This window comes from Oncorhynchus clarkii, chromosome 10 (assembly GCF_045791955.1).
Source record: "Oncorhynchus clarkii lewisi isolate Uvic-CL-2024 chromosome 10, UVic_Ocla_1.0, whole genome shotgun sequence".
NCBI lineage: Eukaryota > Metazoa > Chordata > Actinopteri > Salmoniformes > Salmonidae > Oncorhynchus > Oncorhynchus clarkii.
In genome coordinates this window covers 22,994,004-23,019,475 of record NC_092156.1, presented here as the reverse complement: position 1 = coordinate 23,019,475, position 25,472 = coordinate 22,994,004, and the positions used below count along the sequence as shown (strand labels likewise).

The 25,472-nt window shown below is 41.7% G+C and overlaps 1 protein-coding gene across 1 annotated transcript in view; it reads right to left on the bottom strand.

The window, feature by feature from the left end:
- LOC139418156 (protein turtle homolog B-like) overlaps window positions 1-25,472 on the bottom strand; it is a 175,387-nt gene that overhangs the window by 83,965 nt on the left and 65,950 nt on the right. Inside the window, exon 4 of the mRNA XM_071167387.1 lies at window positions 7,832-7,983. Coding sequence (XP_071023488.1) covers window positions 7,832-7,983 — 152 coding nt within the window. The remainder of the gene's footprint in view (window positions 1-7,831; window positions 7,984-25,472) is intronic.

Sequence of the window (25,472 nt, the reverse complement as noted above, 5' to 3'; positions counted from 1 at the left end):
AATACAGTTATATATCTTTATGTTTGAAGCCTGAAATGTGGCAAAAGGTCGCAAAGTTCAAGGGGGCCGAATACTTTCGCAAGGCACTGTATATAGCAGCTGAAAAGAACACACAAACAAACAAACACAAACACACCCACACGAGAGCACTCCTCCACTCATATCCCTCAAAAGTCAATGGAACAAACACGGTTGTAAGCTCTGTCAAAACCAGTGTTCATTCATTCAGCTCTCCACCACGACATATATCTGATGCAGCGTCAAGGAGGGCAAAGTCCATTTTCTTATCATTTACACTTCAAACTACGTTAACATTCAGCGATGCTTGCTAGTGTCATGTAATTACAGTCCCCCCAGGATTCCTCAATTGGTACATTTTTTGCTAAATCAACAATTCCCCACATAGTATGCGAGGGCTTGCACATTTGACCAATCACTGCACTATTTATGCATAAAACAGTCCAATCATCTAAATTCTATTGCATAAAATTACCCATCACAGCAGTACAAAGAGGGCTCACTATTTCAACCAATCACTGTACATTTACCACATAATAAAGTTCAATCAAATCACACGTCAACAAAAGTTTTCCCTCATCAGAGCATTTTCGCGACAAATTTGACAAAATCACTGCATATTGCACCTAACCTCTGTTGCTATTCAGAAGCAAAAGGAGGTGAATAGGGAAATCGCTCAAAAGCTAAGGACCTGTAGGATCATAGACATGACTTTCTCGAGCAAAGGCCACATTTGGACTCACATTTGGAGTAGCAGATAACGCGTGGAGATCCCCAACACGTTTAGCGAAGGCCACATTTGGATGCAACATCACCTTAAAGTCGCCTGGTTAGAACTGAGTAGCGGATAACGCGTGGAGATCCCCAACACGTTTAGCAAAGGCCACATTTGGATGCAACATCACCTTAAAGTCGCCTGGTTAGAACTGAGTAGCGGATAATGCGTGGAGATCCCCAACACGTTTAGCGAAGGCCAAAGCGAATGATCTCCGTGAACCAAGGCTGCCTGGGCCAATGGGGAGCTACTGGTGCACCAGAGCGTTGATGCATGCCACTACTGACATATTGACATCCTTCCTGTTTGGCCCTGTCCGGGGGTGTCCTCGGATGGGGCCACAGTGTCTCCTGACCCCTCATGTCTCAGCCTCCAGTATTTATGCTGCAGTAGTTTATGTGTCGGGGGGCTAGGGTCAGTCTGTTATATCTGGAGTACTCCTGTCCTATTCGGTGTCCTGTGTGAATTTAAGTGTGCTCTCTCTAATTCTTTCTTTCTCTCTTTCTTTCTCTCTCTCGGAGGACCTGAGCCCTAGGACCATGCCTCAGGACTACCTGACATGATGACTCCTTGCTGTCCCCAGTCCACCTGGCCGTGCTGCTGCTCCAGTTTCAACTGTTCTGCCTTATTATTATTGGACCATGCTGGTCATTTATGAACATTTGAACATCTTGGCCATGTTCTGTTATAATCTCTACCCGGCACAGCCAGAAGAGGACTGGCCACCCCACATAGCCTGGTTCCTCTCTAGGTTTCTTCCTAGGTTTTGGCCTTTGTAGGGAGTTTTTCCTAGCCACCGTGCTTCTACACCTGCATTGCTTGCTGTTTGGGGTTTTAGGCTGGGTTTCTGTACAGCACTTTGAGATATCAGCTGATGTACGAAGGGTTATATAAATACATTTGATTTGATTTGATGATATTGTTGGTTCTGACCACTACTGACCACTACTGGGCCGTGTCCAGTAGGCTGCGAGATGCATCCAGGGCCTCATCAAAAATAGCCCCATTGGAATGGTAGGCATTGGCACTGGCACTGGCAAAAACACACTGTGTCCCATACTTTTTCAGAACCAGGAAATACCAGCTGTACCATCAGTCCTGGATCTTCGACATAGGAACCACTCGGATTGCCTGCTTCTGGAGACGGGAGGATATATCCTCCCTCAAAATGGGCGCTTAGGCCTCGGGAACAGTCAACGTGAGGATGCCACCGAAGTGTGGGCTACGCACAACAAATTGTAGCCTGTACCCTGACGTCACTGTTCACATGATCCAGGGCGACACTGCGCATGTGCGCGATTGGTCGGAGCACACAGTGAGCCTCCAGTGAAGTGCCAACTGAAGGGGCGGGACGCCAACTCATGGACTGGGAGAGCTTGGTTATTTTTCCATTTCTACTACTTTTGACAACCATGTGTCTGAACGTGGAGAAGGGACACTTTTCATTGAAATCTGGTTATTTTTCCATTTCTACTACTTTTGACAACCATGTGTCTGAACGTGGAGAAGGGACACTTTTCATTGAAATCACCTGCAGGGGACAACATTTTTGACACCCGTGAACACTGATGAACTTAGGGGTTTATGTGCCAAGGTTTGCCTAAAGCCTGGCCCACACTGGGTACAAGGACTCCGGCGATCAGTGACATAACGAGCCTCACTCGGTTTAGGTGGTAAGATGCGTTCTGGTAACCGGCTGGCACCCAGCACTTGGCCTCATGCATTTAAAAATAGACACTGGGAAAATAACTTTATCATGGAGGTTACCCAACCGACCAGTCATAGGCACTTGTAACAAAGTGCCTTGTAGCATGGATCGGAATGGGACAGACAGCTCTGAAAAACGGACCCCTTTGGTGGTAACAGGCAGGGACAATTCGTAATTCAATGGAATTCCCAGGAATCACCTACAGGGCCCATAATCTATATCAATAGACACCTCATAGGGACTAGTGAGCTACAGGGAGGAATCGGCAATGGGTCACCTATGGGGGAGGGGTGCCCCCTTGTGGACAGAGATTGATATACGCCTTGGACCCCGTGAATACCGTGGAGCGCAGGGTACCAGAGGGGCATTAAACATGGACAAGCTTCCAGCACACGTTGTGCTTCCGTGAGACTGTATTGCCTGCATGAAGCCCGGCCCCTTTATGGGCACAGAGGGCTCTGGCATTGGCTAACGTAGTAACCTGTTTGCTGTAACAAAATGTGTGGGCACTGTCGTCATGGCAATGTTTTTGTAGATCGGCACAGCTGCTCTGGGCCTACTTCCTCATCAGAGGAGCACGGAAGCCCCTCTATCTCTACTCCCTCCAACTCAAGGAATTGAAAATAGGAATGGGGTTGCCATATGCCGGGGGAACACTAGTAAGCTTCATTCACCGGAAGTTATGATGATAGCCGACATTAGCCAGGAGGCTCATTAGTCTAAGCTAGGCTAGTTAGCCTCTTTGACCAAAGCACGGTCCATTTAGAATAACCAAGCGACTTCAGGCTACGTATAGTAAACAAGACAGCTACACAAGCAACTCCACCATGGGGAGGCAGGAATAGCTAATAATATCTAGCTCGCCTCGGCAAGTTATCCAATCTGGCTAGAATGCTATGCAGTGCTCACACCAAACCCCCGAAAGAATGCTCCACAATTGACAAACGAACAAGCGCCACCGACTAGTAGAGGAACAATGCCAGCCGTCCCCTAGTCTCACACACAAACTGATTCAAGCGAGGGCAGCTTGAGCATGCACCGTGCCGAGACAAACAAGACACCCAATGTGAGTATATTTTGATTTTGATTCCTTTTGATTCCTTGGGGCATCGGTGCGAACCCAACCCGGCTTGTTAGCCTTCGTCGTTTAGGATGCATTAGTCATCTTACTTATTGCTATAGCCAGGACAAGCAATTAGAATAATAACTAATTGTTAGTGATCAGGAAACATATGAGATCCTTATGATATCTCAATCTCTTCATTCAAAGACGCAATCATGGACACTCTTACTGACAGTTTTGGCTGCTTTGCGTGATGTATTGTTGTCTCTACCTGCTTGCCCTTTGTGCTGTTCTCTGTGCCCAATAATGTTTGTACCATGTTTTGTGCTGATACCATGTTGTGTTTTTATTTTATTTCACCTTTATTTAACCAGGTAGGGCAGTTGAGAACAAGTTCTCATTTACAACTGTGACCTGGCCAAGGTAAAGCAAAGCAGTGCGACAAAAACAAAACCACAGAGTTACACATAAAGAAACGCACAGTCAATAACACAAAAGAAAATCTATGTACAGTGTGTGCATATGTAGAACACGTGCTGTGGGTGGGTGTTGCTATGGTGACCAGTGAGCTGAGAAAAGACGGGGCTTTACCTAGCAAAGACTTATAGATGACCTGGAGCCAGTGGGTTTGGCGACGGATATGTAGTGATGGCCAGCCAACGAGAGCATACAGGTCACAGTGGTGGGTAGTATATGGGGCTTTGGTGACAAAACGGATAGCACTGACATAGACTACATCCAGTTTGCTGAGTAGAGTGTTGGGGGCAATTTTGTAAATGACATCGCCGAAGTCAAGGATCGGTAGGATAGTTTTACGAGGGTATGTCTGGCAGCATGAGCGAAGGAGGCTTGGGTGTGTCCCAGGATAAATTCACCTCTTCCCCATTCATTGAGGAGACTCTCCATGCAGACACAGATTTTGGTTGTGGCATTTTTGTGGCTGTTTTTGGTTGTTTGCGTTGGCACCTTTCAACACCCCTCATTATCACATTTATGCACACAACCACTCACTTACACTACTGATTACTGATTACACACACCATTGTTAATTATATTTAGTTGACTTTTGTTATTCCTTATCTCCACGTTGTCTCCTTTTTTGATACGCACTTTGAGCCGGTTCATGACACTATGCTGTCTTGTCATGTGTTGCTGCCTTGCTATGTTGTTGTCTTAGGTCTCACTTTATGTAGTGTTCTGTTGTCTCTCTTGTCGCAGGAGGTCTTTTGCCTTTTGGTAGGCCGTCATTGTAAATATTTGTTTTGAACTGACTTGCCTAGTTCAATAAAGGTTCAATAAAATAAATAAAGATCCATAAAAACTTCAGCATGCTCGACCACTAAAGGACAGTTTACAGTAGTTGGCGCAACATAAGACAGTCTCGTGTTCCAATTGTTTGTTTTAATAGCGTGAACCGTTCCTGTTCACACTGAGGTGAAGAGCGGAAATTTGTAAGGAATGTATCTGAGCCTCACACTTATCACCTGTGGAAGGCGGGTCTTCCAGCCAAGCGCGGATTTCATTGGCCTTGTCATGCGTGATTGTATATCCGAAGTCATGAGAGTGCGACTCCCCCATAGTATGTTGTACCGAAGTTGGCTGACTGAAAGGTAACTGAAATCCGTTTAATCTCATTTTCACCAGCATGTCACTTGTGCAATTAGATGCGACAAAACTCTTAATCACCTTTACTCCACACACAGAAACGCATACAAGGCTCTCCCTTGCCCTCCCTTTGGCAAATCTGACCGTAACTCTTTCCTCCTTATTTGTGCTTACAAGCAAGCACTCAAATAGGAAGTACCAGTGACGCACTCAATACAGATGTGGTCCGATGAAGCAGATGCTAAGTTACAGGACTGTTTCACTAGCACAGATTCATCCGATAACATTGAGGAGCTTACCACATCAGTCACCGGCTTCATTAATTAATAAGTATTTTGACGACGTCGTCCCCACAGTGACTGTACGTACATATCCCAACCAGAAGCCATGGATTACAGTCAACATCCGCACTGAGCTAAAAGCTAGAGCTACCGCTTTTTAAGGAGCGGGACACTAATCTGGACGCTTATAATGAATCCCGCCATGACCTCCGACGAGCCATCAAACAGGCAAAGCGCCAATACAGGACTAAGACCGAATCCTACTACGCCCACTCTGATGCTCATTTGATTTGGCACGGCGTGCAAACTATCACATCTTACAAAGGGAAACCCAGCCGCAAGCTGCCCAGTGACACGAGCCTACCAGACGAGATAAATGTATTCTATGCTCGCTTTGAGGCAAGAAACAGTGAACCATGCATGAGAGCACCAGCTCTTCCGGACGACCGTGTGATCTTGCTCTCCATTGCCGATGTGAGTAAGACCTTTAAACAGCTTTACATTCACAAGGCTGCAGAGCCAGACGGATTACCAGGATGCGTACTCAGAGGACGTGTACCAATCATTTAGTTTGCTGTCGACAAGACAGTGGTAGGCCTGATCACTGATGACAATGAAACAGCCTATAGAGAGGCAGTGTGGTGCCAGGACAAAAAACTTTCCTTCAACATCAGCTAGACAAAGGAGCTGATTGTGGACTACAGGAAACGGAGGGCCGAGCACACCCCTATTCACATCGATGGGGCTGTAGTGTAGCGGGTCAAGAGCTTCGAGTTCCTCGGTGTCCACATCACTTAGGAATTAACATTGTCCGCACATACCAACACAGCTGCATCACCGCTTGGTATGGCAACTGCTTGGCATCCGACCGCAAGGCGGTACAGAGGGTAGTGCGTACGGCCCAGTACATCAAGGACCTCTATAAAAGGCGAGAAATGCACGTCTAGCGGTACCGATACACCAAGTCTGGAACCAACAGGGCCCTGAAGAGCTTCTACCCCCAAGCTAAAGAGTTAACCAAATAGATACCCGGACTATCTGCATTAACACTCTTTTGCACTAACTCTTTTGACTCATCACATAAGCTGCTGCTACTGCTTATTATCTATCCTGTTGCCTTGTCACTCTCCCGCTTTCTATACAGTACATACAGTATCTACCTCAATTACCTCATACCCCTGCACATCAACTTGTTACTGGTATCCCATGTACAGTATATAGCCAAGTTATGTTGTGTTATAGCCAAGTTGTGTTTTATTCCTTGTGTTATTGTTTTTCAATTATTTGTCTATTTTTCTCTCTGCATTGTTGGAAAGGCCCTGTAAGTAAGCATTTATCTGTTAGTCTACACCTGTTGTTTATGAAACGTGACAAATCAAATTGGATTTGATACAGTCAAGGACCTCCCATGGCTATTCGGCGCTAAACTCCCTAATGCTCGAAAAAGCCAGATACCATTTCTATCTGGAATTAACGCATGGCCAGTTGTAAATGGAATCGGATAGAAATTCTCCATATAACTAGCAGACTATGCAATCCAATTAATAGAGCAATAGAGTAGACAACAGATGGAGCAGGTCAAATGTATTGTTTACCAGGAATCTGTCTTCTAACATTATTCACACATATATAACGCTCCTGCACTTGCTCAACAGTTTGCATTATATAGACAATGTTGTCCTTTCTAGCTTAGTAGAACTACTTATAGACTTCTTTGGGTCATCATCACATGAATACCTAAGAGGTAGCCAGGGGCAAATTACCTGCCCTCCAGGACACCTACAGCACCTTCACAGGAAGGCCAAAAAGGTCAGGACAACAACCACCTGAGCCACTGCCTGTTCACCCCGCTATCATCCAGAAGGCGATGTCAGTACAGGTGCATCAAAGCTGGGACCGAGAGACTGAAAAACAGCTTCTATCTCAAGGCCATTAGACTGTTAAATAGTCATCACTTGGCGGCTTCCACCCGGTTACGTAACCATGAACCTTAGAGACTGCTGCACCATATACATTGACTTGAAATTACTAGCCACTTTAATAATGGAACTCTAGTCACTCTAATAATGTTTACATATTTTTGCTTTACTCATCTCATATGTATATACTGTATTATATTCTACTGTATTTTAGTCTATGCCACTTCGACATTGCTCATCCTAATGTTTACATATTCCTTAATTCCATTATTTTACTTTTAGGTTGTGTGTTTTGCATGCATTGTTGTGAATTGTTAGATATTACTGCCCTGTTGGAGCTAGAAACACATGCATTTCACTACACCCCCAATAACATCTGCTAAACATGTGTATGTGACAAATAAAATTTGATTTGATTTTAGGTGGGGCAAACCACATGAAGTGGTGAAGTGGGGGTCCTACCTTGTACTTGATGCTGTCCTCCAGGGGCTCGCCCTCCCGGAGCCAGTTGATGGAGGGCTTGGGGTTGCCGGAAGCAACGCAGCTCAGGGTGATGCTGCCGCCTTCCTTGGCCTCAACGTACAGTGGCGGCGTGTCCGTGAAACTGGGGGGAGCTGTGAAGAGGACAATATAAAATAAACGGTGAGAAAAATGTTATTGGCAAATATCAGACTGGAAAATCTCTAATGTTCCAATGTTGTATGTGTTTTCGTGTGATATTTGTGTTTATATGTCTGTCTATGTCAATGTGTGAAGCCATAATGTGGAAAATAAAGTTGACGTATTCTGTTTCAAATGTATTAATCCAATGATCCACTACGAGAAGCTCTAGCTAGCAAACCTTAGATGTGTTGCTGGTAGAGGCGCAAAATCAAGTGAATATTTACAGACTTCGCTTGGACAATGTAATCATTACCACATACAAGTAATGAATACAATGCAGTAGTGTTTTATGATCTTTTTACTGTATATGTGTATGTACTGTACTATGTGAGTAAGCTTCAACGAACATTTCCAATGTATATATTACTGTTAATACCTGCAAATGGCAAATAAACTACTTGAAATTGAAGTTTGGACCAAAATATGACCTGTGTTTAACCGAATAGCCCAAACCCTGGTAAAGTTTTATATTAACGTTCAGTAATAAACCATTTATAAAGGCATATACAAACAGTTTGTGCACCATTTATTAATCATTACTCCCACAAGGATCCCAATTTCAAACTCTTATAAAAAATATGTGATCTTATACAGTTTCTTGCCATAGCCTTCTGTGACTTTAAATAATATTTCTCTCAAAGCTGTGTTTCCAGAAAAATGTGTCCAGAGATTTGGTCAACTCCATCAGATTAGTCTAAAATCCTAAATTAATCAGGAATAACCATGGTCAGCTATACCATAAGGATCCCTTATTCATGTCTTAACTACATGTAATAGTAGTAGACCCTTCCTGCAGTCAAATGACATATGGAATCGCCCTCCAGTGGCCTCGGGTGGAATGTAGTTAATAATTCATAAATATAGTTTTTTTTAGACCTGTGTTTATATGCCAAACAGTTTTGTTATATGTCAGTCTGCTGTGAGCTACAGTACCAATCAAAAGTTTGGACACACCTACTCCTTCTAGGGTTTTTCTTTATTTTGATTATTTTCTACATTATAGAATAATAGTGAAGACATCAAAACTATGAAATAACACATATGGAATCATGTAATAACCAAAAAAGTGTTAAACATTTTAGTTTTGAGATTCTTAAAAGCACCCACCCTTTGCCTTGATGACAGCTTTGCACACATGTTTTGTTGTTGTCAGAAAATAGAATGTGACATTTGAAAGATACAGTTTTTGTCTTTTTGGAAATTGAACTCAAATCTTACTGCTGGTAATGTCATAAGAACCCCCCCCCCCCCCCCCCCCAAATCATGTGCGGTGGTCATATTCATAGAGTATGCAATGTAGGTCAAGGAAAGTGTACACATTATTTGTATGCATCCTCCACATGCGCCTTTGATCTAGCTCATCGTTTACAATAGGAAAAGTGAATGGGAAAAGAAGTTTGAAGATTCCTCACCTGTCTGAGTCCTTTTGGAACAGTAATTAGTGACATTTTATATCAGTAATTGGTGACATTTTATTTCAGATATTCAAATCTCATATTCCCCAACATGGGGACAATTTGGAGACAATTTTGGGAAAAGTTGAGATAGTCCCGTTTTTCAAGAATCCCTGATTTATAGGAAAATGTTAGATATATTTCCATAAACATTCTGTGTTGTGTGCTTATTCTTTTATCATTGATATGATCTAGGTCATTTTCAGAGCTAAGAAGTATCAGGTACTGCTGGAATGTCTACGAATGTCATGCTCATCTTATGAGAAATTACACTAGTTACTCAAAACCTTTATAAAGTATTTCTAAAGTATAAACAGCACTCACTGTTTATATTAGGGACAGCAAAAAACACTGATGATTTGAAAATGCTTTATAAATGTAGGAGTAATGATTAATAAATGACCATCACACTACTTAAGTCGGAAGTTTACATACACCTTAGCCAAATACATTTAAACTCAGTTTTTCAAAACTCCTGACATTTAATCCTTGTACAAATTCCCTGTCTTATGTCAGTTAGGATCATCACTTTATTTGAAGAATGTGAAATGTCCGAATAATAGTAGAGATCATGATTTATTTCAGCTTTTATTTCTTTCATCACATTCCCAGTGGGTCAGAAGTTGACATACACTCAATTAGTATTTGGTAGCACTGCCTTTTATTTGTTAAACTTGGGTCAAACGTTTTGGGTAGCCTTCGTCAAGCTTCCCACAATAAGTTGGGTGAATTTTGGCCCATTCCTCCTGACAGAGCTGGTGTAACTGAGTCAGGTTTGTAGGCCTCCTTGCTCGCACACGCTTTTTCAGTTCTGCCCACACATTTTCTATGGGATTGAGGTCAGGGCTTTGATGGCCACTCCAATACCTTGACTTTGTTATCCTTAAGCCATTTTGCCACAACTTTGGAAGTATGCTTGGGGTCATTGTCCATTTGGAAGACCCATTTGCTACCAAGTTTTAACTTGGACTCAAGACTGATGTCTTGAGATGTTTCTTCAATATATCCACATACTTTTCTTCCCTCATGATGCCATCTGTTTTGTGAAGTGCACCAGTCCCTCCTGCAAAGCACGCCCACAACATGATGCTGCCACCCCTGTGCTTCACGGTTGGGATGGTGTTCTTCAGATTGCAAGCCTCCCCCTTTTTCCTCCAAACATAACAATGGTCATCATGGCCAAACAGTTACATTTTTGTTTCACCAGACCAGAGGACATTTCTCCATGTGCAGTTGCAAACCGTAGTCTGGCTTTTTTATGGCTGTTTTGGACAAGTGGCTTCTTCCTTGCTGAGTGGCCTTTAAGGTTATGTCGATATCGGACTTGTTTTACTGTGGATATAGATACTTTTGTACCTGTTTTCTCCAGCATCTTCATAAGGTCCTTTGTTGTTGTTCTGGGATTGATTTGCACTTTTCGCACCATCTCTAGGAGACAGAACGCTTCTCCTTCCTGAGCTGTATGACGGCTGCGTGGTCCCATGGTGTTTATACTTGCATACTATTGTTTGTACAGATGAACGTGGTACCTTCAGGCGTTTGGAAATTGCTCCCAAGGATGAACCAGACTTGTGGAGGTCTACATTTTTTTCTGAAGTCTTAGCTGATTTCTTTTGATTTTCACATGATGTCAAGCAAAGAGGCACTGAGTTTAAAGGTAGGCCTTGAAATACATCCACAGGTACACATCCAATTAAACTTCTGACCCACTGGAATTGTGGTACATACATAAGTGAAATAATCTGTCTGTAAACAATTGTTGGAAAAATTACTTGTGTCATGCACAAAGTAGATGTCCTAACCGACTTGCCAAAACTATAGTTTGTTAACAAGACATTTGCGGAGTGGTTGAAAAACTAGTTTTAATGACTTCAATCTAAGTGTATGTCAACTTCCGACTTCAACTGTATCTAAATGCCTTATAAATGGTTTATTACTGAAATGTAATATAAAGTGTTATCCACAACCCTTTTGTTCATAGCCAGATTAAACAAAAATTAGCTCTGCTAGCTAATCCTGCCAAATTCATGATTGTGTTAATTCTTCACGTACATACAAAAGGAGGCCTTGAAAATTCCAAAACACAATCTATGCAAGTTGTGCTCATCTACCTGGTGCAAAAGAGCCACTTACTCAATCAGCAATGAATCCTCTGTGAACACCATCTCCAGGCATTTATAGCCTCTAAGTGTACTGTGTATGAGCCACTACCACTAGCCACTTCCACTCACTTTCCCCATCCTCTACTCCTCTGGGATCTTTTAAGTGTGAATACTTTCTCTCCCTCTTTCCTCTCTCCTCCTCTTTCCATCTTTCCAGGGCCCATTCATTACTTGCTTCTGATTTAGGACCAAAACTATGGCCTAGACGTAACCCAAATCTCTCGAAGTCCCAATTTTGCTTTCTTAACTGACTTGCCTAGTTAAATAAATGTAAAAAAATATGAGAAGTCAGTTAGGCCCTAGTTATAACATTAATATATATGGTCACTATGGAGGTGGGTTATGCTGTCTTTGTCACTACTATGGTACACTTATATAACCCTTTCTCAAAGGTTTTCATTCATTTTCTGCATTAGCCGCACCCCCCCGCCTTAACTCTTGAAATGTTGTGAACATGCTGCCTTAATTTTCTGAAAGAGGGAGAGAGAGCGAGAGAGAGGGAGAGAGAGAAAGAGAGAGAAAGAGATGGAACTAAATTACAGCACATAGGGCAAGAGAATAAAAACACATTCATCTGTGAGTTTTGTTCAATGTATTCAATAATTCAGTAACGCCATAGTGCATAATAACCTTCCGCTCATCTTTTTTCAACAATATTCCATTTACATCATACCATGGGACATTTTGCTTTACAGAAGCTTCAAACATAAATTGTTAATTTGACTAACTACAGAATTGCACGTTAATGGACACACGGTTTCTGTAATACCCAATTACAGGCGAAATGCGGATGAAAATCTCAATTTAAATTACACCAAGGCAATGACTGGACTGAACATCTTTACTGTGCATTTTAGCAGTCAACACAATTCTTTTCAAAATATTTATTGGATTTCATGGTTGAAATTAGAAAATAATTTCCAGGTCACACAACATTTTGGGAAGAATACTTCATCCACTAACATTTCGGAAATACCCAACTTTGTTGTGTGTTTGAAAAATGTATAGCGCACATATTTAAAAGTTAAGTTTGAGAGACCCCTGTCTTCCTGATGTTGGAAAGTAACAAATATCAAAAAACACAGTCTTGGAAAACGGGACAGGAGAAGAAAATATCTGGGGCCTCAAACATAGTTAAATATTTACAGAAAAGAAGTCACAAAGTGCACTGCACTCTCCTACAGAAAGACTGCAGTGATCACGAGACAAGATACTACCTCTATGGAATCGGATGTAGTGTACTTCAGGGCCTCACACTAGTCAACTCCTTAGTTCAATAATGCATGTGCTGAAACCTTCACCTGGCCTTGACTCTACTGCTGGGGAACACCTGTGTGACAGTTTGCCCCAGTGACCACACTTTTAGATTAATCATGGGGTAACAGTCAGGCATGATGGTATCAGAGCCAAAACATATGCCATGAGGCCTTAACAAAAGGACATAAAGGCATGGAAAGATGGACTCTAGGTAATTACTGCCCATTTTACCTCAATACTGTGTGGGAATCATAACATTCTGCCACTGTCAACACAGCGTTACACATCTGTGAATGACTAACTTATTCTTTAGGCAGTTCCCAACCCAGGTAGCTGTAGTATCACAGATACTAACTATAGTATTATCCAGACAGATCTCAATTCCATGACATCCTTTGGATCCCACTGTCCCCGTGGGACTCGTGCCTCATGTTCTAATGCAACCAACAGCACCTGGCCAGGAGCTAATAAAGCAGGGAATTAAGAGCGCACAGCATCTGTCCATCCACTGGCTCTCTGTATCTCCACTAGCCTGCTGCATTCAAAGGTTTTTTTTAACAATACCTTGGCTTTACCCCTTAGCTACAACTGGTGTTATACTGCAGAGGTTGGCAGTGGACTATGGTGCGTGCTGGTTTTTGTTTCAGTCCAGCACTACCTCACCTATTCAAGTCTAAAATGAATGAGCAGTTGATTAGTTGGATCAGGTGTGTAGTGCAGGTCAGTATTCACATCTCGGGTACCGAAGTAGTGGTGCACTAGTATGGCCAAACCTGAAGCTATTACAATTCTTATCTTTCTTTCTCCCTTTCCTCCTTTTCTGTGTCACATCAGGTCAGCAACCACAGCACAGCCACGCATCATGATGCTGCTCATAGCCTCTCCTCTTCTCTCTGTCACTCCTTCAATGGTTCTTGTGACAATATTGCATTAGTGGCGTCAGGTGGATGATTGGGAGGGAGAAAAGTGAGCAAGACATCAGAGAGAGAGAGAGAGGAAAGAGAGAGGGAGCGAGAGAGGAGAGATTGAGGGGAGAAAGAGAGAGGAAGAGAGGAAGAGCAGGAGAGAGAGAGAGGGAGAGAGGGATAGAAAGAGAGAGAGAGATGTGCTCGATTAGACATAAACATGTACAGTGCATCCATATGCAGTAGCTAGGGCTTCAACTAGGACCTTAAAAATAAACTGGAGGCCACTGGAGGTGGCCAATGTGGGAATTAAACGCTTTCGCTAATGGACGTGGCAGTGTTTCCAAGTGCACCTTTTAAATAGTCTGATGCCTTTTGCAATAATACACCTCCACATGAAAAAGTGTTATTAATAGTAAACAAATAGTTGTATAGTAGTAGTAGTAGTAGTAGTAGTAGTAGTAGTAGTAGTAGCAGTAGTAGGACTGTAGTAGTATTATACCATGGAGCAATATCTGAAAGTGGATCCTGATGCTTTAAAATCTTGCCAGTTTAAAATGAATCAATTAAAAACATAATCATTGCAACAGACACTACATCTGGCCAAACAACATAACTAATACTCAGAATCCTCCAAATGGTTTGAAATGGGACAATAAAGGATAGCTTTATTGTCTGGCCTAGCAGGATAATGGCTAGTTTCATAGTCTGGCCCATAGCAGGCCTTGCCATCTGTATCGGCCCACTCTCTCTCTTAGTGTTCAGACTCGGAACACCTGGCATTCTTCTAGTTATTCTCTAAAGCTACATCTGAATGCTGGGGAGAGACAAAGCAATCTTTCCAGGCTTCATACACATTTTGAGAGATGGAATTTCCTGGCTTTCCCTGAATTCTCCATGAATTTAAACCAAATGACTATGACCAACCGTTAGTGGAGTCTCTATGTACGTATAAAAAAAAGTATGCACAATGTGGTATTGACACTGGGAGGCTGCTCTCTGATCCCATGTACCATCTCCTGTCATTAAGCAAGGCACTTAATCCCCCACAAAGTAGAATACCTGTTAGGCAACTGTATGTAACACGTGGTCAACCCTCAGTCTGGAGAGCTACTGGGTTTTGATCAAGCTCACCTCACACACATCAGAGCCTGTTAATCAAGGTTTCTAAAATGTGGTTTGTTAGAGGACTGGAATAAAAGCCTGCACACCCATTAGCTCTTTTGGAGGATGGTCGATCACCCTAAATGTATAACATTGCAACAACATCCAAATACGTTTTATGCCTTTTGAAAGAATTCACTCATTTAATATATCAAAGATCAAATGGCTATGGTAGGCTACAAATCGTATTATTCAGCTGAAGCAAGCCTACACATTTTATTCAGTAAATTTACCTAATCTTGTTTTTCTTGGCCTGAGAGTCCTTTAGGAGCCTTTTAGGGGCAAACTCCAAGCGGGCTGTCATGTGCCTTTTACTGAGGAGTGGCTTCCGTCTGGTCACTCTACCATAAAGGCCTGATTGGTGGAGTGCTGCAGAGATGGTTGTCCTTTTGGAAAGTTAACCATTTCCACAGAGGAACTCTGGAGCTCTGTCGGAATGACCATCGGGTTCTTGGTCACCTCCCTGACCAAATCATGTCCAATCAATTGAATTTACCACAGGTGGACTCCAATCAAGTTGTAGAAACATCTCAAGGATGATCGATGGAAACAGGATGTACCTGAGCTCAATTTCGAGTCTCACAGCAAATGGTCGGAAAACTTACGTAAACCAGGTAGGCCAGTTGAGAACAAGTTCTCATTTACAATTGCGACCTGGCCAAGATAAAGCAAAGCAGTGCAACAAAAAACAACAACAAGGGGTTACACATGGGATAAACAAAAGTACAGTCAATTACACAATAGAAAAATCTATATACAGTGTGTGCAAATGGAGTAAGGAAGTAAGACAATAAATAGGCCATAGCGAAGTAATTACAATTCAGCAAATTAACACTGGAGTGATAGATGTGCAGATGATGATGTGCAAGTATAAATCCTGGTGTGCAAAAAAGTAAATAAAAACAATATGGGGATGAGGTAGGTAGTTGGATGGGCTATTTACAAATGGGCTATGTACAGCTGCAGCGATCGGTAAGGAAAGGCGGCTGGAAAGAAAGGCGGCCAAAGGAGGTGCTGGCTTTGGGGATGACCAGTGAGATATACCTGCTGGAGTGTGTCATGACTGTCCTGACCAGGTCATGTTACAGGATACCACAACCCTACAGATTATCTCTCAACCCCAACAGAGGAGAGATCTGGGGGTCTGAAGATGTGGGGGGTTTTATGACCCCTCACGCCCCTGGTAAATCTCAGGCCACAGACAAATTCCTTTGTCCTGTTACTATGGAGAACCAGCCTCAGAACATTAAACATGAAATAAAGGGACTTTGGAACAATGGTTTCCGTCAGCCACAATGGTGGTCATGACGATAGATGGAATATGAAAATGTATGTCATTTTAGTCATTAAAGGTTAATAGATGACGTTATTACGAAAACATTGTAATGTGAAGAGTTTTCCTAGTATATGTTTGATGTTTATACATTGCACGTTGTATGGAAAGTATCCAAATCAAAGAGAATGTTATGGGGAAGATGAAATGTTAAGTTAGTTGTCTAAAATTGGATTTGAATCAAATCTAGACCTTGCCTCATTAACTTGGTACGCCCAGAGAATTGCCCTAAAGGCGGTTACGCCCACTTCTGACCCAAGGGTATAAAACCTGTGAGTATAGAATTTACGACAAGACTACGTGACCCAAGCTGCAGCAAGGTCTAAAAAGTCAACGAACCCAGAACGCAACGCAAGTTTGAAGACAAAGAAATCATTTTCTACCCAAGCTACGGATGAGTAGCTGTGTCTAAGCAGGTGAATTCAAGTCAAACCACCTATCCATCTCCCATCGAATCGTGGTATCTAAAGGGTTTCATTCCTATATTGTGAGCTCTGAGCTACAGAGCTGTCTGTCCTCAGAAGACCCCTTCCAAAGCAAAGGGTGAGAGAACAGACTCCTAAGCCAAAAAGGACACTGACATCGGGAGGACGCTCAGAGAGGTGTGCCGGAGTAGTGCCTCATCGAACAGCTGAAGGCCTACGCAGAGAATCCTCGGAGATCATCCCCACGTAATTACAACATTATATTCTGACCCATAAGAGCGGCAGTTTGGGGCAAGGCTAGGGTTGGAATAGCATAGCTGACAAGTTCACCCAAATGTATATTTTTCTTGTGTACTTTCTTTTTTCTCTCTCTTTTGAAATCCCCGTTGTGGGTAACACTCGCCATAGTGTGTTGGCCCGTTATACTAAGTTCTAATCAATAGCCTATAATTTGTTTTGTCTATGTGTATCATTTTAGCTTTTTAGTAAATAAATACTCAACTAAGATTGGTGTGGTATGAACTCATTGGTGAGACCCGGGTCCGTGCAGATTCACGGGCTATACGACGTTCAGAACGAGATTGGTAGAGGCAACTGGTTAATTAGCGGCTGTTGTAAAATCGATATTCTGATATTCTTTTAGTTAATTTGGGAAATAGAAACTCAATAAAAACTAGTTTTCCCATGGTGCACCAGGTTAATGAGTTAATAATTGTTTGATTCAGTTAATCATGCAATTAGAAACTTTAATCATTTGATGAACAACAGTCTAATACAACGTCACGACAAGTGCGTGCTACGGGTGGGTGTTGTTATGGTGACCAGTGAGCTGAGATAAGGCGGAGCTTTACCTAGCAAAGACGTATAGATGACCTGGGGCCAATGGGTCTGGCGCCGAATATGTATCGAGGGCCAGCCGACGAGAGCATACAGGTCGCAGTGGTGTGTGGTATATGGGGCTTTGGTGACAAAACGGATGGCACTGTGATAGACTGCATCCAGTTTGCTGAGTAGAGTGTTGGAGGCTATTTTGTAAATGACATCACCGAAGTTGAGGATCGCTAGGATAGTCAGTTTTACGAGGTTATGTTTGGCAGCGTGAGTGAAGGAGGCTTTGTTGTGAAATAGGAAGCCGATTCTAGATTTAATTTTGGATTGGAGATGCTTAATATGAGTCTGGAAAGAGAGTTTACAATCTGGCCAGACACCTAGGTATTTGTAGTTGTCCACATATTCTAAGTCAGAACCGTTCAGAGTAGTGATGCTAGTCGGGCGGGAGGGTGCAGGCAGCGATTATGACCATACACCGATTAAGATAAGCGGACTAAGGTGTTTACATTACTAATACCATAATCAGTTTAATATCAGATTGTTATGCTGCATGTATATATAAGCTTGGTTGTGTCTCTCTGTCCAGGAGGGACAGCGGGGGTCCGTTTTGTCGGGAGACGCGCCAATTGTCTCAGATGTTCTGTTCCGATCCCAATCTTCAAGCCCTGGGGCAAAACGGATTTTATTTCTGAGATAAAATTGGGATTTGCATTTGTTTTGTGAGTAAAGCGCCCCAAAGCGATCTTTCTCGCTTTTTTTGTTTTTGCGTAATTAGCTGCGGTGGTGTATCAGCACATTGGCTTGTTTACTGTAAATTTGTTTCTCCATCTCTCATTTCGGTATCCCTGCTTCCCAAAGCTTTTGGTAGACAAAGGCTCAAACTTGCATGGTCTCTTTATATCGTTGAAGTCATAATGCCGGCTGTCTATTAACGTTGTAACATATCCCCCCGATAGGTTGAACAGTGGGTATTGTCCCACACTGTTAGTGTGCATTTCAGACAGATCTGTATTCTGTACTATCTGCAGGGTCAAATGTGTGAAAGCAGTTCAATACTAATACTGTATGATGCAGCACTGGAGCAGTACAAAAACAGCTGTTAGCTTTTCAGACATACTGTACCTACAGTGCAATGTCACCGTTTCACTAGTTCAACTTCCAGCAACTAGTAACCACAGGAGCAAAACTACTCTTTCTAGCGACCAGTAGGTAGATTTGGGACTTTATTAGCAGTAGACTGTCAGTGACAAGTTTCGTCAGATTCTCTATATCATGTTATGATGAGTGCATATTGAATATCTGCATTGATCCTGCTGTGCACATACACACACATCTACACTTCAGCATATGCACTCTGTCTTGACATGGCATCTCTGTGTGAGGATGGACGTGTCAAGGTCAAGTCAAAGTTGTTTCGACACAGAGATTCGTATTCTGACAATGGCACACACATGTACATGCATGCCTTTATACATTATTTGCAATGAAGCATTGTCACGTGAAATAATGCACACACACACACACACACACACACACACAAACTCTGAGTTCCACTTCACAAATAAAAGCTTATTGTATTACACTGCTCTCTCTTTTGTTACACTCACCATGGTTTCACAATGTTGAATGGCACTACGGTAATGGGTAACAATACTGTATGGTCCATGCAATCATTCCGCTGTCTCTCTGTTTATGAGCTAAATCCCATACATTGAGCTCGGGGTCTGGGATCATAGATTACACCTTATATTCAGATAGAGAGAGCTAAACCCAGTTCATCAGGGACATAAGACCAGCTAACCAATCCTTGTCTGGCACAAGCCTGAATTTGGGTTTATGGGTCAACAATGTCATCATCACCCATCTAATGTTTTTTTGTGCCTTGAATGTGACTTCAAACTTTATAATTTTCCCTTGTTAAGATTGTGAATGGCCAAGGGTATGTTACTTAGCATGAAACATTAGCCTATGCACTATGCACTGAAACAAAACCTCCCTATTGAACAGGATTTAATGGCTTTAATGGCTAAAGTTGTTACACCCAGCTAGATGTATTTAGCTCCATTGAAATCCCCTAGATTCGCTGAAATCTCCCTAACTATCCCTAAACAGTACCTCCTCCATAAATGCCTTATATGATATGACGCTGTACTTATTATGAAGTCAGTCACTTCTGGTCATTCATAACACATGCATAAAGGCTTAATGATGCAAACACAAATGTATTAACACTTAGGGAATTATCAATAACAGCTAAATAATTTAAATATGAAAGACATTTTTAAACTATACATTTCCTGTTCTACAAAGTTCCAAAAAGTCCAGCAATGCAATTACCTTACCTATTAATAGTGTAGCTTGTCTCTGAGCTGGCAGGGACAAGCTACACTACTGGAGGTCCTGCATGTTGGTTCTAACCTTAAAAGTAACAACAAAGAAAGTTAGCAGGTCTGTTAGGAAATCACTTTGTCACACCATCTGGATAAGGGCATTTCTGTGCTGTGCCAGAAATACTCTAAATGGGGAGATGGGAAACTCCATTCGATCTGTATTATTATATTCCTCTTTCATTTACAAATCTCATGACGTGACTATGAGACTTGGCTGTATCTAGGGGGATTTTTATTTAGCTGAGCCTGCCAGCTAGCTAAATTTTGTTAGCTAGCTAGCTAGCAATTATTGTGAAGTCACCAAAATTATTTGAAAGAACGTGTGAGGTAGCTATGTAATCTAACGCAACACTTAACTACTATATACAAATTACAATAAATAACGTTGACTAACACCGTTCTGTACACATTTTGCGTAACAGCGGCATTCTAACTAGACTGCAATGAAAACTAATGGGACTGTAGCGACTGTGTTGGCATCAAAATCCGGGGTGTAAACTAAGTTTCTGTTCAAGCGTTGATTGACATGGAAATGTACCAATAGTATTGAAGAAAAGTTGAAAAAAACTGACCGCTCTGACGCTGTACATTATGCCTCTTTCCACCAGGGGTAGCGCTTCTCTCGCAGATTAAAAACAAGAAATTATCAATGTTGAGCGTAATGGTGAGTGTAAAGTTAATTAATTGAGTTCACCAATACTTAATTCAAACAATTGGGCTCCCGAGTAGCGCAGCGATCTATGGCACTGCATATCAGTGCTTGAGGCGTCATTACAGACACCCTGGTTCGAATCCAGGCTGTATCACAACTGGCCGTGAATGGGTGGTGCACAATTGGCCCAGCATCGTCCGGGTTTGGCCGGTGTAGGCCATCATTGTAGATAAGAATTTGTCATAACTGACTTTCCTAGTTAAATGTAATTATTAAAAAATATATATGTTAATTTTTGACGTCATCACTGTGAGACATCATGACTCTCAAAAAACGTGACAGCCGCAGATTACTTGTGAAGATAAATTTAGTGCATGAAGGTCTCGTCATTGATTTTGCTGGAAAGGGGATAAATTGTGCTTTACAATGGTATTCATATTGCAGTTGACCTGGAAGTATTACATTTTTGGGGCGCTAAAATAAGGTCAAGTGTACGAAACACTGCGATGTACAAAAGGTTAACTTACTAGTTTTTCGCTGTCCAGTGGCACCAAAAGTGGGTATTTGATTTACAAACAGCACAAGAAACTCCGCTAACCAAACAACAGTTGAGAATTAAAGGGCAACTACACTCAAATATCAACGTTTCATAGATTTTTCACAGACATCAAAAGTCGTCCCCTGATGTGGTTTAAGCATTTTTGTGAACACAGAAAATCAAATGTAGTTGTTTTTCTATTCAAAAATTATGCAAAAACTGGGGATATCCAAAGCCTGGGAAAACAAAACCAAGCAAATATCACTTTTAAGAAAAAAGGTCAGATCCAATATTGGCTATACACCCAATAGGGAAAGAGGTTGAGCCATCCTAAGACATGTTTTAGATTAATATAATATAATATATACAATTTAGCAAATGCTTTTATCCAAAGAAACTTACAGTCTTGTGTGCATACATTTTTACGTGTGGGTGGTCCCAGGAATCAAATCCACTATCCTGGCGTTGAAATGCTCTACCAAGATGCATGACAAGGTTATAAATGCTTTGTGAAGCCTCAATTTAATATGATTAATAAAGCCTTTATTAAGCGGTGCTTATTGATAAAGTACAGGTTTATGTCATATTTGAGTTTGACATACTGGGTTGTGTCACATTTTACAATGGTGGTTATTTCACACAGTTATGCCACATTTATGAACACTTTATAGATCATGACATACGGTCATAGATGATTTGTGACACATGTATGTAGTGTTTATAAAGGGTTTATGAAGCCTTTATAAGCTGCACATCATTTTAAAGCAGGACCCAAACGGTCATATGTCTGAACTCAGAATGAAATAGATTTCCCAAAAATAACATGGTGGTAGAACGTTTATTTTGATTGGCAATTTTCTGCATTTATCAGAGTCACCTTCAACTAGCCTGTTTTCAGAAGTGTCAATGTAAACAGGATTATTAGGGATATCGATCTTGTAAATCATGTAAACATTTTCATCTACCTATTATATTAATTTGAGTATTCACAATAATCGTATTATTGTGAGCACATAAATGTACCCAATGACTCATACAACTTTCACTCATGTTTAATTCCTCTTTTTTCATATTCTACGTATCTATAGTCATCTTTTAATGGATCTGATCTGCTTACATGTGTAATCCAGAAGCTTTTTTCCGGTCATTTGGCTACCATCAGCACCATTTGAGTTTGAGTTTGAGTTTGAGTTTGAGTTTATTTTTACAGGGACAGTGCACATTAATCAACGTTTCAGTAAAAGTGCCGGTTTTAGCCAGCCGGCTAATTTTCAACCGCAGTCCCTGGGCAGGTTATTAAAAACAATTACAATATAGACAATAGCAGCATAGAACAAGCAAGACATAGCAACATAGGACAAGCAAGACATAGCATACAGAGCAACATAGGACAAGCAAGACGTAGCATACAGACAGAGCAACATAAAACAAAAAGCAGCAAGACAAAATTCATAAAAGCAACAAAGTGTTTACACCTCACAAGCTACAGACAACAGACAACATGGAAAGCGGCAACACACAGCTAGGGACCATGTTCACAAATCTGATTGACCTTTAGCCATGTCTTCAAGCATTTTGTGAAAGTGTGATATGTGGTGCAGTTATGTGTGTCTGATGGCAGTGTATTCCAGACATGGGAAGCTCTCACAGAGAATGCAGATTTACTAAAGGTGCTTTTCCTTAGGGGAACTATACAGTCACCTCTCATGGCAGACCTTGTGGATCTGCTGCCATATGTCTGGGTTTTCTGTTTAACAAAAATATTGAGTGGAGGGGGAGCCAGGCCATTAAGGATCTTGAATACAAGACATGCGTCGGTGTATTGCACAAGATTTTCCCAACTCAAGAGCTCATGCTTTCTATGAATGTGACAATGATGATGGCCATTGGGCTTCCTATCAAGCACTTTGAGAGCCTGTTTGTAGACAGACTGAATAGGTTTTAATGTTGTACAGCAAGCTTGGGCCCAACTAGTCAAGCAGTATGTTAAGTGGGGGAGTATCATAGTTTCGAAGTACAGTTTTGCTACCTCTGTAGTCAAACAATTTCGTATAAATCGGAAATTAGCTAGGTTGAATTTGGTTATTTGAATGACTTTTTTCACATGCTTTTTAAAAGAGAGGTTGGAATCAAGTATGATGCCAAGGTACTTAAAATCGGATACCACCTGGAGCTTCTCCCCTGACACATAGACATCTGGCTCAGTAGCATCTGTTGCCCTCTTTGTGAAGAACATGCAAACAGTTTTTTTCACATTGAGATGCAAACACGAGTCACTGAGCCACTTTGTAACCTGGACCATTACAGTAGTGAGTGCTTGTGCAGCTTGTTGTTTGCTCTTTGCATGCACATATATCACTGTATCATCTGCATACATTTGAACTTCAGACCCAGTACAGACAGAAGGCAGATCATTAATGTACAGGCTGAACAGGAGGGGCCCCAGTATTGACCCTTGGGGCACGCCCACATCATAGCTACGAGTGGGCGACAGCTCATTGCTCACTCTGACACACTGAGTTCTGCCTTCAAGGTATGATTTCATCCATCTCAAGGCATCAGGGGAAAAGTTGAACTTGGACAATTTTGTGATGAGAATCTCATGGTTAACAGTATCAAAAGCCTTCCTTAGGTCCAGAAACACAGCCCCCACAACACCCCCTTTGTCCATCTTGGACTTCACATTTTCCAGAAGAAAGCAGTTGGCCGTTTCTGTGGAGTGTTTCGCTCTGAAGCCAAACTGCATGGAGTGTAATGTGAAGGGGCTGTTGTTGAGGTGGGCAATCAGTTGTTCTGCTACACACTTTTCAACAACCTTTGACACCACAGGTAGTATACTAATGGGCCTGTAGTTACTCACGTCAGCAGGGTCGCCTGATTTAAAGATGGCCGTTATTATGGCCGACTTCCATACCCTTGGAAACACACCGAGACCAATAGATGTGTTGGTGACCTTAGTAATGGGGCCAATGAGTGACTCTTTGTAGTTTTTAAGAAAGGTAGAGTCCATCCCAAACACATCTTTGGCTTTAGAGTTCTTTAGTGAGCTAATCACCTTGTTCACCTTTGACTCAGAAACCTCCCTTATGATGAAGACAGGTTGAGTGTCATTCACTAGCACTGGGCCCAGGAAACAAGTGGAGGGGTTCTGTGTCAGTGCCCTGACAGAGTCAATAAAGTAGGAATTGAAGGCTATTGCTATTTCAACTGCATCCTGTGTTAGATTGTTATTCACCATGATTTCTAGTCTTTTTGCAGTGTTACTATGGTCTTTCCCTGTTAACTTTTTTAGATTCTCCCATATCAATTTAGAATTTCCCTTTGCTTCACCAATTATGTTAATAAAGAAGTTTGCCTTGGCCTGTCTAATTTCTTTCATCACCTTATTTCTCAACATGGTAAACCTACGTCTGTCATGCTCTAATTTAGATTTTAGGGCTATTTTTAGAGCATAATCTCGTTCTTTCATCAATTTCCAGATTTCTCCATTTAGCCAAGGAAGAGTGCTCTTTTGGCCAGGTTTGGATTTGATTTTCTTTAGGAAGCCATTTATTGTAGTCTGGATTGTGGATAGAAAAACCTGACTATCAGCTTCCACGTCTGTATAGGACAAGAGATCATTCCAGTTTATTCCCTTAATTGCTTTTTCAAAATAGTTTAATTCACTCTTAGGTATTCTGAGTTGATCCGGCTTTCTAACAGTAGAGAGGTTAAACCTGCTCTTAGACAGCTTTCTGGCTATAAGTGTCAGATTATGATCAGATAGCCCAGTAACCATATTGAATGATTTAGTCACTCTCTCTGGTTTATTACTGAACACCAAATCAATCTGTGTTTTAGAGCAACAAGTCACCCTGGTTGGCCCTTTAACTAGCTGTGTAAGGTCAAAGGTATTAGTGATTCGTTTGAGGGTTTTCCTACAACACTTGTCTTCATAATTAATGTTAAAATCTCCCATTAAGATGACCTCTTTCCCAAAATCACATTCCCTAAGCATGGTATTAAACTGATCAAAAAACACACTTTTGGTGGAAGGTGGCCTATACATTCCAATGAGGGTAAAAGACATTTGGGGAGACAGTGTAACGTTCAGGCCGATACATTCTAGTTCATTATCACATGACCACTCAATTTGTTTACATCGGATATGTTCTTTAATGTAAATCATCACACCCCCTCCTCTTCCTTCAATCCTGTCTCTCCTGAAAACATTGTAGCCAGGCACAATCAAAGCAGCATATGGAGAGTGTTTATGGAGCCATGTCTCTGAGAGGCAGAGAAAGTCAAGGTTGGAGTCTGTGAGTAGATGTTGAATTTGATCACTTTTTG